Genomic DNA, 13,085 nt, shown 5'->3' with positions numbered 1-13,085 from the left:
AAAAGGGATTCTTCTGTTACAAGTGAAGTCAGACCAGAAACCTGTATTCTTCGCAGCCTGGCCATGTTTTTCTACGTAAGAAGTACGCATGTGGAAGATCTAAAGTATCTGAATGCATCCGGTGGGTCTTCGATTAAGAATACGCATGTATACGTCTATCACATCACAGAACATAATCTACGCAGCCAGATATTCAAAAAGCAGCTTTTAGTTCATTTAGAAAACAACTCTGTACTCGTGTTCTTGAGAGAAGCAGAGTTGGATTTCCCGGCTGTTTACGCGTTTTTTCCAAGTGGGTGTACGGTTGAATTGAAGAAGAAGCTCAAGCATTTTCATGAAAAAGCTGTTGTTGTAAGCGAAAACTGTTACGAAAACGCAGCTATAGAGCTGATACGAGAGATAAAGAAAATACAAGAAAAATTGTTAGGGAACAAATTGTCAAGTGCACAGACATTTCCAATCGTCTTCGATAATACAGTTACGTCCTTGACATTCGGTTTGCCAATGAATGGTGTTCAGGTGGAGTCTGTTACGAAAGTTTCTGGTCTCAGCAAAATAGCAATCAAACTAAAGAAGCAAGGTGTTGACAAAATAAGCGAGAGGAATGACGTACGGAGACAAGATATGTCCCAATTAAGGGGCTATCCAGGCACTCAAGATAGTCCACTGGCAGTTACTAGTATTGAGCTTCGTTTGCGTAAAACTGTTTTTGAGCCTAGAAATAGTAGAAATGAAATGCTATATAGAAAGACCCTTTGCAAAAGGTCGTGTGACCCGCGTAGAAAGGGAGGCAATGATTCTTTACCTATGCAACATTGTTATTCTGGAAACTCAGAAACAAGTATTAGGAACACAGGCCGGTTTCCAAAACTGCTTCAAAAGCCGTCTACCTCGTCCAGTTCAGACTGTTATGGGTCATATACCCAACCAGGGACGTCTAATATTTCCAATTTGTGTGACGGACCTTTGCCGAGCCAACCGGATGAAGTTTTTAGTGATGATGTTAATTTGAAGCCTAACTCAAGCGAGAGTCCTGAGACTGAGGTTGCCTGTACGCCTGATGAACCCTGCTATTCGGCTGTTTCCTCCGTCGATAACCAGTTCGACTTACACAGAGCCCAACGTGACATTAGGTGTGAATCCATCCACGAGGAATTGAGAATACAAAACTCCAAAACATATGCTGTCTTTGTCCCTGATCGTTGGGGCAAAAACGGTGAGCAGATGATTTACATCAGGTTCCCAGACGAAAGTGATCAGTTACCTTACCAAGCTTATGATCTACCCTGCTCTGGATTCTCCACACCATCAACGTTTAACCTGAGCGAGGAATACAAATCACCGATAGACAGTCCATTGGTTTCTATCCCCCAGCAGAGACGAATCTATCCAGAACCTTGTCCTTTGTACCCACTGGAATCTTCATTCCCTCCTGTCGATCTTCCTGTTGAATTTTCTACATAAGGAATTCTTTACCAATTACGGATTACATTTGAGGAAATTTAGAAATCAAATAAACTTAAATCCCACACGGAAGGGTTCTCATGTACCTTAAGGGAAAGCAAAGGTAAGACAAAAAGTGCATCATGATGTTGTTCTTAGTTGGCAACAATAAAGATTTGCTCTTCCTTTTCTTAATGAACGTGTACATCGTTATTTTCCAATAAAACCTCTAATTACAAACCTAGGTTGATTTTTTCCTGTATGTTCTTTGTCACCTCCGGAATAGAACAAAGAATTAATTCTTGTATATTTTGTCGGTCATCACTTAGTCTAAGAATTTTGATTAATCTGCTCTCCCATCGAAATAAAGAAAGTTGGTTGATTTTGATTAAACTTTGTTTCTTCAAAATCTCTATTTGTTTAAATTTTCCTTATTTACAATCTTGGAATTTATTCTACGTTATTTTGAAAACTCTGGTGCTGTTTGTCTTTACATTTTTTATACACCCAAAAGTTTATTGTTACTGTTCTCGCTTATTTACAAACCGGCACATGAACTGAATTGCAAGTTAGTCCATTGTATTGTCAAAACTGATAAATGAAGTGGTTGATGATGCGTTTTGTTAATGCTTCTGTTATTGGAAATGTTCAGAAGATTTAAACATATTTGATTGAAACTGTTTTGGTGAAGGGGCGACAAAGAGTTATTAAAACAAATTTAAAGTTTTGTTTTTTGTTTAAAGAAAAAAAATTGTTTTTGAATAACTTGATGACGTCATCTTTTCAAGGTTCCAGTCTGTCCGTATATATCGCGTCATTTTTTCTATCACACTCAATAAATTCATCTTCCCTCAACTTATATTTTTCCTTAAACTGCTGTTTTTATGAAAACTGTCTTGATATCACGATTTATCTACACGCGTTACTAAATATTTTTTGATCACCAAAAAGGGTTGATGACTACAAAATGGGTGGCATCTGTCATTGGTATATCGGATCCCACCCGTTTGTCGGATGACATTAGTATGTCATCTAAGATCGTGTTTGAATCTCAAGTCAGGGCCAATAAATTTCTTAATTGGCCTGTTGGTCAATTTTCTACCTTTCTTGACGCCTCAAATTCTTGACGCCTGCGCATAGCACTTGTCGTATCTGCATCTTTAGAAAGCCAAACTACAAAAGTAGCTTGAACCTATTCTATTCCTAGAAATTATATTTGAGGCAATTTTGTTCCGTAAAAACAAGAGTCTTATTGTCTTTTTTAATTCGGCCACAAGAATCAGAATAGCAGCACATTTCTTAGTAGAGCGGAAAGGGAAGCTGTTAGATCGATATACCCTCACCTGTCGCCCTTTTTTATTGTCATAGAAAATTATTTTTGAATTTAACTTTTTGCATTTAAGATTTTGTTGCACTAATTTTATCATCTAACAGCTAATCAGAGTCAGGAAAACTTTACGGTCGCACGGCCACTGACCGGAGGAAGGTCAAGGAAAAACAATGGAAGCTCTTATGACACACCCAAACCACGCCCACTTTCTATTGTTTTGTGAGGAAGGTTTGCCTTTTGGGATGTTTTTGCCTGGAGGAAGGTTAACAACTTTACTGGACTCTGCAGCTAATGTCCTTACTGAGCTTTTCAAAGACTTCGTATCATTCCGTTTACACAACCTTTTACACAAAACTATTTATTATTCAGCTCAGTTCGACTCACTATCAACTCAGCTTTCGTTTACAATCATAATAAGCAAAATTCCTCATAGTCTGTACGATTACACTGAGCATGCGTGAGGAATCAGCCTGCCCGTGTTACAAGCACTTGAATCCTGCTCAATTTTCCCGTCCTAAACCTCTGATGAAAACATGCTATCTATCTGGTGTATATATTTGAGTTGTTTTTTCTTACACTTTGAGAGCTCTATCATAAGATTATTACAATACACCAGAAGCGTAAAAATGGAAGCTTATTACTACTGACCATTCCTTTTTTACCATCTTGATCTCTTTGTTGCCAAGAAATTGTAAATTATTACGAGAGTTTTTTTAAAAATTTGACCATGGTTGCCATCGGTAACTTATTCTGAATATTCATATTTCTGTTTACAACGTATTTTCTACTTGAATAGATGTAATGAAGTTAGATACGCTTTTTCAGCGATGACAAATAGAAACGGAACCAAAATGCTCTGACAAAAAAAGAACCAAAGTGTCCAAACAGGGACAGAACCGAAGTGTCAAATTAGTTTCTCTTTTCTGAGTGCAAACGGAATCTGTGGCTGCACATTTAGTAGTGCATGAAATTGGCACCCTGAAGGTAATCGCCCTTACCTAGAATATTTAAGGCTTGTATCCCTAGATGCTGCTTCGAGGGGAGATGCTGCTTCGATATCGTTATGTTGGAAGAGTATTATGGGGACCTGAGGACACAACGGTATCCTCAACGAATTGTGTCATTGATTTGTATGTTGTTTTCGGAGTATTGTTGCATCAAGTTTTTTTATTAACCACAAAATATATGCGCTAAGTACACAAAAATGTTGTATCTTTTAAACTTCAAAGCATTTTTGGCAGCGAAAATGCATCATTCAAAACGTAAAAAATTACACTTAAACCAGAATCGTTTTCTTCTTTCCGTTCTGTAACATAGATATGGTTGCACTATAGACATCACCGTAAAAAAGGCTTTTTTCAGGGCGATGATTCCTTATTCCAATTCATTGGCTGAACCTAATGATGTTTTCCACGATTTGTTAAATTTAGCGTAAAATTGCGTAAAATTTAGCAATCTGTTTTGTACATATCGAAAGTTTTACTAATTTTCAATCAGCCGTAAGATGTGCTTCTCTTGAGCAGTCTTACGTTCTTTCAATCTTCATGTCTCCAATCAAGGGTAGGTAGGAAGGATAAACAAGTCGACAGTAATTTGATCCTGAACACAATATATTAATTACGATGTTATTACAATCGTTTGTTCTCAATTTATACACGAGATTAAAAACATTATCAAGCGAGTCAATGAAAAATTAAATGTTAATAGTTAGCGTCACGATTAAGCTGCATTAAAAATTGAATAAATGTTATTTATAGTTGGTAAAAAGGCAGGATAAAGAAATTATTAATGTAAATGAATTAATTTCTGTCAAATACGAACACAAAATAGTCGGGCTAGACAGGCATTCGAATCTTATGACTTGTCATTTAATCAAAATTTCGCTGATTCCGTTTAAGTGTTTTATTGATGTGGCCTTTGCAAATTTTAAGGCATCACTTTGGTCTCAGGGCGTGATTGCTGCCTTTATATTCGGGGTAAGTTATTGATATTTGTTCATCAGTTTGATGAAACTGCTTATTTTCTGATGTCCATATTCTGTTATTGTAAGAAAACAACTATTGCAAACGTTCTCTTATTAACTTTAGAATAGACCCTAGCAGTTGAGACAGCACCACGGGTGACGGTTACTCTCTCTGCAAAATTTGCTGCTCCTTTTCGAATGAATTTTGATTAAATGACAGCATTTCACAGCAACATTAAAAGTATAATAGTATAAACTATAATTGCAAGTCAGCTACTCGTGTATAATAGTGTTACAAAGCATTACAAATTTGTTAAAATAGCGATAAGAAAAGTCTAAATAATTGAACATGAACTACAACAGATTAGACTTTGTAATAAATAAATAAAATCAAATAAAATGAAAAAATGAAATAGCAATATTTAGCATTTAGCATTTGAAAGGTTAGAAACAATTAAAAATACAATGAGTCAATGTCCTTGGTTTATGAAAAGGATATTAATTGCTGAGTTTATGATACAATGTGCCAGACGTCAGTTCCTGATCTTTCTTCTTTGGCCAGTCTTCCTCGTGTGCAGCTTGAATTCCTGTGTCAATGTTGGAAACATCTATGTACTAGATATGTTCGCTTTACATGTACATGCTGCCTTTACTGTGCCTGGTCAATGGCTTGTGTATGCGTAACTCCTCAATAGAGTGATGCCAAGCCCAACAGGAACGACAGAAGTATCTGAAACACTGTGGATCACGACAGAAAAAGGGTCCTGGGTTGATGTGACACGTTCCACACATGGAATCCTCCAAGTATGGATCTATTTGAACCTGAAATGGAGATAGCACTGTCGTAGAACACTATTAAAGAAACAAGGGTAAAAAACTGCAATTTTGTTTTGTTTAAAGATCTGCACCAAAAAGTAATGATCAAAAAGTGAAAAAAATGAAAAGACATTGAAATATTTTGCCCTAAATGCTGCGTTGTAAAATCTTCACTAAGAGTCCACGTTGGTAGAGTGCTTGACCTCCTTTTACAGAGGAACCTCTTAAGATTTATCGATACTCTTCATTGGTTCTTTAGCTCCTTGGGCTCAAGGCAATATTAAGAATTCAGAGTAGCAAGCATTTTGACCCAACCACTGTGCCCCTGAATGTGGTGTGATGAAAAATAATGAAATTGCAACAAACTAGTACTAGTGATGAGTTCTGAAAAGGAAAACAAACCTTCTTCGTGAATTTTGGGGTTCGAATTTCTATGAATGCCGCTTGGACAGCCTTCATGAAACTTCGGTGGTTATTGAAGGTCACACGACCGGAGCCTGTAAGAAACAATCATCATCATAATCATCATTACCATGATCTTTGTGATATAACCATCATCAAGCTTCATCATCGTGTAATTAAATGTTATTTTTGTGAATTTGTGCTTATTAAAGGTTTTCAATAAATTAACCTCATTTTTTACTAACTAAGCAGGAAAATAAACAGGTTTTTTTATCTCAACTGAAACAACTAAACTTTCAGTTGTTTTAAAATCTAAGTACAGTATATTGGTTGTGAATTTGCAATATTCATCAAACGAACTAATCAACATCTGCTCTTTAAAATTTGTTTCCATTCGTAAAGAGGACTGTTTGTAAACACGGTAACAGTGGCATAGCTGGTTGAACTCCAGTGTAGGTGGTGCATTTATTCGAAGATGGACCGTTTAATTAAGTATGATAAGAAAACATTTGCTCATATAAGCAATTTTTGAACATCTGCTTCAACGATGCCGCTAGACAGAATGTCCAAGTCAGACGCAGTATTAGGGCATTTTTAACAGGGTCTACGTTTAATTGCTGGATCTAATAGAAACTAAATTTCGTTGAACTAAAAACTAAACTGTCTTTAATTTCGTTTATACGATAATTAATTTTTGTTATCAGTTTTGCCTAAAAACAGCTTCCAGTATCCTTGTTTTTTTCGCAGACTTGTTTATTTTTATCTGGGTGTACCTCAACTGTATTTTGGGCCTGACTTCCTGAACAATATCAATCAACTTTTTTGACGTCACGAATGAGGATTTAAGGAGAAAACCTCGTCATATAAACCACCTACAGCAACGAAAACAACAGCAGAAATAACTATAATCAACTGTACGACATCTATTTTCGTGGCCATCATCATAAACAACGCCATGAACATTATCAGCGTCATGATGAGTATAATAATCATAAATAAGCAACCGTATCATATCATTCTTTAGACTTTTAGCTTTCTTACCGATCGGATACTTGTGCTTATCAGTATCAATACCAGCGTAGACGACACCATCAAAAAGATCATTCATCAGAGATGCTAAGGCTTCTGTTTGAAGAAATAAAAAGATTAGTTAAAATTTCATGGGATTTTCAACTGCTTCGTAGCATTAGTAAAACACCACATGCACAAGATTTACATTTCGATCATAACAATGGGATTGACTCACTTAGTTTTGGATTTAATATTTGCGCGGAGACAGGATGATTTTATCAGGGCACTCGGAAGAAGATAATTGAATTATATTTCTTGCTTAGATTCAAGTAGACGATTTCACCAAGCGTACACCAATTTTTGTAGGGAAAATGATTTATAAAGGAAACTATGCTGTGAGCAATTAGGTTAAAAGGCTTCCAGTAAAATAAAACACATCCAAAAACCTTTAAAAACTCATGTAAATTCTATATGAATTAACCACATGTAAAAATGATTGCTGTTTAAAAATTTCACATGCTAAATAATGAAGCATTTCTATTCATAATATTGAATTTCTTTCTTGAATATGCATTTTGCAATTCAGCCTAGTAAAACCTGCTTAAACCTCAGATCTTCCTAAAAATTGTAAAAATTTCTTTTCTCGTAAAAACCTTGATCTAACCATAACCTTTATAGAGGCTAATGGTGCCTTGACCTTTAAGAGAAAAATTCTTTGGGGACTAACGATCTGTTGGATTTACCATCCCATTTTCATTGATCAAAGATATGACTGACCTGCATTAATCATTCCGTGCAGGCCACCTACAAATACAGTCTTGGTTGGATCAAGTTTCTGTGACGCACTGCGCATGAAGTTACTGTCTGATAGAACCCACGGAATAACTTGCACCTATGGATGGAGTTTATAGACTATTTAGGTTTCAGAAGCAGATCGAAACGTCACTTTCATTGCGAGGATGTTAAAGGTGCTGACTACAGACCCAAAGGTCCGTGGTTCGAGTCCCTGGCATGACCAAACTTTCACCCAGAGTGAGGGGAGTCGCCAGCTCTATGTAATTAAAGGCGTAGGAATCACGAGATGTGGTCACATCGAGAGGAAGGACCACGACACTGCTCGATAAGCATAGCTTATCAGTGTCCTAAAAACTACCTTCGGATGCTAGGTAGAAACAATAAACAAAAAAAAACTTTCATTGCTGATAACATTAAATATGTTTAAGTTCGTTTAGGTTGAATCGGTTCGAAATAAAGCATACTGTGTTTTTGACTGAATTTGATATCCCAGATCCTATATACTAATTGGATAGTGCGATAGCATGGGAATTATATAAACGCTGCCCAATAGACGCTTTAAAAGCTTTGGGCCACATATCAAATAGTCGAAGTGAATTGTTTCAAGTCAAGTACCATGAGACCCAACAGTATTGTTCCAAATTACCATCTCTTTGTACAAGTTTTGGTTGCCATAAACCTTTATACATGAAAAAACAATTTTTTAAAAACAGAAGAAAACGTCTCAAAACGCCCAATCTTTCCTTTTTGCAGGAGGTAGACATCCTCTAAGTATTGCTAAACTTATGTCTTTTCCAATTTCGGAAAGATATCGCCAGTTAAACTTTGATAAGTCGCCAGTAAAACAGTGGCACAATTTTAGTAAAGCTGAAGATGGAAGGAATGGCATAGTAACGCCTGTTCGGTAGCAAATACTAGGTTGTTCTTTGCTTGCTTTGTTTATTGTAAAAACAATTCAAAAAAATGTTGATTACCTCTTTGCAGCGCATTCGTCTGCTTGATATTTTGTAATACCAGTCTCCTCCGTTGCTGCAGTCGTGCGTACAAGTTGCCAAAAGAGCCTTGACTGATTTTTCGCTTTCAAACAGCAGGTAGACATAGCCTTTTGGAGGGGAGGAAATAAATGCTGCTCTTCGCAAGTTAGTATGTCATCTCAATAAGGTGAAGTGAGAGATAATCATGTGTTAACATTTAAGTATCTTGCTTCTAGGTAAAGTCATATATGGTCATTGCAGTAGTTATAATGAGCAGGGAAGTCATCACAATATCATGCCTTAGCAAACCGTATTAAGGCAAAAAAGGAAGGTTGATGTGAACAATAGAATGCCAGTCACCAAACCATGACCACGCCAAACCATGACTTCTTTTTGTTTTTGCAAGGTTTTGAAATTATATCTCTTTAGCATGCGAAAATATAAACAGACTTTTGAATCTGGTAGAATTGCAATAATTCTCCATCTCCTCGTTGTTTTTCAGCTAGGCCTTATATGGTAAGTAACAGTCTCCATCATTATATTTTTCAAAAGATCTGCCCCAACGGCTTTACTCTAAAGTAAGAGAAGTAGAAAATTGGGTGACTTTTTCGTACATTTCATTCATTGTGAAAAGTAAGTTAATTACCTTTCGGCATCTGTGCATTGTGTTTGCTGTCTTTCCCTGGCCATTCGACTTGAACAGGTCCAAACGGGCGAAAAGCTTGTTGCAGACCAACTATGAATAAAAAACGATACATATCTAGTCAAGTGAAAAGAGAATGCTACAGAAGAAATGAAACAAGTGCACATCGACATGGTGATAGAAATCCCAAACAGGATGCTTTTGTGACAAACTGGGTCATGTCGCTTTTAAGATGAACAGCTTTGCTCATGGTTAGTAATACTTGTCTCTTGCCCAGACCTTCCCCATCAACAGATTATGTACTGAGTTTGAACGATGATATTTCATGATTGTTATACTAATTCATCTTCGTACAAAAAATTACTTGCTAGCTCAAAAGAAACTACCATACATATCCAATCAGTTCAAAATACTAGACAATTCAAGAATTTGATCAAAATTTGGTTCATTGAAAACAAGTGTGCGTGCTCGTTTTGCAGTAAGTAATTTGTCCTTGATATTGTTTTATGCATAGTCTATAGAATGCTTTATGTTAGTCTTAATTAGTGTGCGTTCACTATTGTAAAAAGTAACATTAAGTAATCTATACAATATAATACAATACAGTACAATTCAATACAGTACAATACAATACAGTACAATACAATACAATACAATACAATACAATACAATCGATGCTAATATTCAAATGTTTTCTGGTGCTATCAGTATGGATTCTTTCTAATACCTAATCAGTTCTTTTGGCTTGGTTTTTCTAATGTAGAATGAAGCAAGCAACAATTTTGACATTTTCGTGAATTTACGTCATGCGTCTGGCAATATCTCTCATTCACTTAGCAAAAACGCTGTAAAACTCACCATCTGTTATATCCCAAGGCACTCCACCAAGAAAAACTTTGTTTGAATAGACAGGGTTTTTGTGATTTCTCGGTGGCAACCTTCCACTCCACGTGTATGTTGGTTCATTAAGTTCTACGGGCAAAAAAACAGATTGTTTATGGGGATCTCTTGTTATCATTTGAATACAATTGTAACGTATCGTTTAGATACAATTACTGTCAAATACCTCAAAGAATGTACGAAAATACAAATCAAATATTATTATTAAACTAAGATAACTAAGAAGATAGCCATTAAAATCATTTTATGTTTCAATTTAACGTAAGGATTTACAATTGAATTCAATTCCTCAAGTTTTCAATCATAGGCCAATAGAGGTACCTTTCATGGCAAAATGGTTACTTGCACCAATTATAACAGCTTACTCATTTCACCTTTAGTCTATTAGGTAGAAAATACCTGCTTCACTTTGGGATGAGAACCGTCGTTCGGCTTCCAGAAAGTCTTGTGCAGAGCCATAGAGATGACTAAGGCTGCTCCACCTGGGGTCCATAAGCAAATTCGAATGCATCATGTCACCAGGGGGTGATGTTGGGGTCATAGGGAGGTTTCTTCTCGTAATTATGGGGTTTGGGGAACCGGTGATTTGATGAAATGGAGAGTTAAAGTCGGGAGTTGGTGGCATTTGTGCAAATGGATAAAACGGCGTTGTTATGGGTTGAAAGCCAATCTGAGACAAAAAAGATAAAATAATAGCAGTTTATTATACGAGAAAAATATTTCTTTTTGGGAAGGAACTCAAAAAACCAAGTAAATAGGGAAGATTGAAATCAACCCCAGGTAAGAAGAATGCGATGATGTTCGCTGATTGTAAAGGTCACTCTCCAAAGGTCCCCAAGGACTATTTTAATGGAACACAGGAATCAGCTGGTCTTCCACCCACAAAAGGCATGTGTCCCAATGATGAACATTATGGAAGATCTTTGGTTCAAGGCTAAACTTTTCTAAAAGGAATTCAATACTTTGCTTACAGTTATATAAAACTTACCGAGCTAAATGGCGCCATATGTTCTTCAAAAGTACCAAAACTAATGGGACTTGGCGTTCTAGAATTTGGTGGCGTTCCGATTCCCCCAAATGTTGGACAACTGACCCAAGAATGCTTTTCGTTGGTCTCTGGAGGTGGGGTGTACATGAGATAGTCCTGAGATGGACGACTTTCTGGTTTTTCTAAAAGATACATAACAAAAAAGAATTTCTAATATGTTCACAAATTGAGCTTATGACAAATTGAGCTTATGGCTTATGACAAATTGAGCTTTCTCTCAATCAGACTGACTATTTTCAAATTGCAAAAGACGTTGTAATTGGTAAGACACGGCTGTGATATTGGAATTAATGATGATGATGATGAATATTGAATAGAGGAAAAAGAGGAAATATGGATTTAGAGTTTACGAGATCTTACGGTGAACTAAAAGTAAGGACCATCGTTTTAAATGTTGCTTGTTGAAGAGGCACAACTGCAAAATTCTCCTACCCGGCAAGTATATACTAAGTTCAAAAAATTTATTCCACATATACTAAGTTAAAAGATGTTATACCATTGGCTCGTGTAAATAGCAAGATAAAACTGGACTATAAAGCTCAATGTGCCTATGTTTTTAAGTGCTGTTTTGAAATTCAAAACATCAAGCCAATGGAAGGCTGGCATACGTCACAGCAGCTGACGTACACCAATAGTAATTCCAAAGCCTCTGAAACAGGGGAATCAATTTCAGGATTTGCACGCTACTTTTTAAGGGCCTACTTTAAAGCCAATTCAATATACATGAAAGAAGGGCAGTAATCTTTCGATAAAGAATATTACAGGCTGCTGCCACAGGCTTGTCAACATTTTTCTTGATCGCTGCACGAAAATAATATCTAAAACTAGTCGCTTGGTTCAAAATAGCCTAGAAAGTCATCATTTTGAGCGATTTTTTCTAATACGAGCAGATAGTTAAAAGTAATAGTTAAACTTACAGATAGTAAAACTTACGTGCAGCTTTCTCTTTCGTATCAAGCAGTTGGTTGATGCGTACCATAAGGTCATTAGGTTGGGCCTGGAAGTAAGAAAATGCTTTTAAAGTCTTGTATTCCATGATAATATGTTACGAAACCTTGTCAATGCGCCTTTTCATTCGAATTTTTAACATTTAAAGTAAAAGTAAAGCTCAAGCATACTTTGGAATTGTCCAACTCTGTCTCTGACATTTTAATTGTTGACAACGCTTGGCCTAATTGCAGTGCCTGTAGCATGTGAGATGAATAATGCCTGTTGACCCTAGAAATTTCTTATTTATTGGATACCGAAATTTTTCAGTACACGGAGAAGTGAAAAGGCGAGATTCCTATACTCAAATGGCGTTTCAGGAAAGACATGCAGGTTACTGTGCTCTCAACAAGTCATTCCAAGTCACTAGAGGCCAAGTACTATTGTTAGATAACCACGTGAAGATTAATAAAACACTCAGAACTCTAGTTTGTGCTAGAACCCCTGTGTCCTGTGGTAGCATAAAACCTTACTGGAACGATTATTATTCAAAAATGTGAAGGAGAGGACTACCAGTACATGAACAATTTATTATGAATGAAGCTGTCAATATTCTGCCAACACTAGTAACGTCTCCAAAATGCCCTAGCCCAACTTACTGTATGCGTAACAAACTTAGTCTTCACCGTTACAGTAGAATCCCATTATAACGTACTCGGTTATTACGTACTTTCGGATATAACGTACTGGTGTGCTTGGTCCTGGCAAAAGGTGTGCTTGGTTTTAATCAATTTTTACTTACCCTTGTTACAGCGTACTTCGGATAAAACGTA

General features: G+C 36.5%; 1 protein-coding gene across 1 annotated transcript; it reads right to left on the bottom strand.

Annotated features, from left to right (window-relative positions):
* Positions 1-5,347: 5,347 nt before the first annotated feature.
* On the bottom strand, positions 5,348-13,005 carry LOC135682416 (cytoplasmic polyadenylation element-binding protein 1-B). The gene is made up of 11 exons (XM_065197298.2): positions 12,444-13,005; positions 12,259-12,322; positions 11,266-11,447; positions 10,677-10,947; positions 10,236-10,349; positions 9,381-9,470; positions 8,735-8,886; positions 7,743-7,857; positions 6,996-7,079; positions 5,955-6,049; positions 5,348-5,558 (listed from the first exon to the last, which is right to left on the bottom strand). Exons 1-11 carry the CDS (start codon positions 12,516-12,518, stop codon positions 5,367-5,369), a joined length of 1,434 nt encoding a protein of 477 aa, XP_065053370.2. The 5' UTR covers positions 12,519-13,005; the 3' UTR covers positions 5,348-5,366.
* Between the last annotated feature and the right edge of the window lie 80 nt (positions 13,006-13,085).

Source organism: Rhopilema esculentum, chromosome 16 (genome assembly GCF_057945365.1).
Source record: "Rhopilema esculentum isolate cy_ngs chromosome 16, ASM5794536v1, whole genome shotgun sequence".
NCBI classification, from domain to species: Eukaryota; Metazoa; Cnidaria; class Scyphozoa; order Rhizostomeae; family Rhizostomatidae; genus Rhopilema; species Rhopilema esculentum.
Note: the sequence above shows the minus strand (reverse complement) of the source record. Positions and strands in the feature narration are given on the sequence as shown.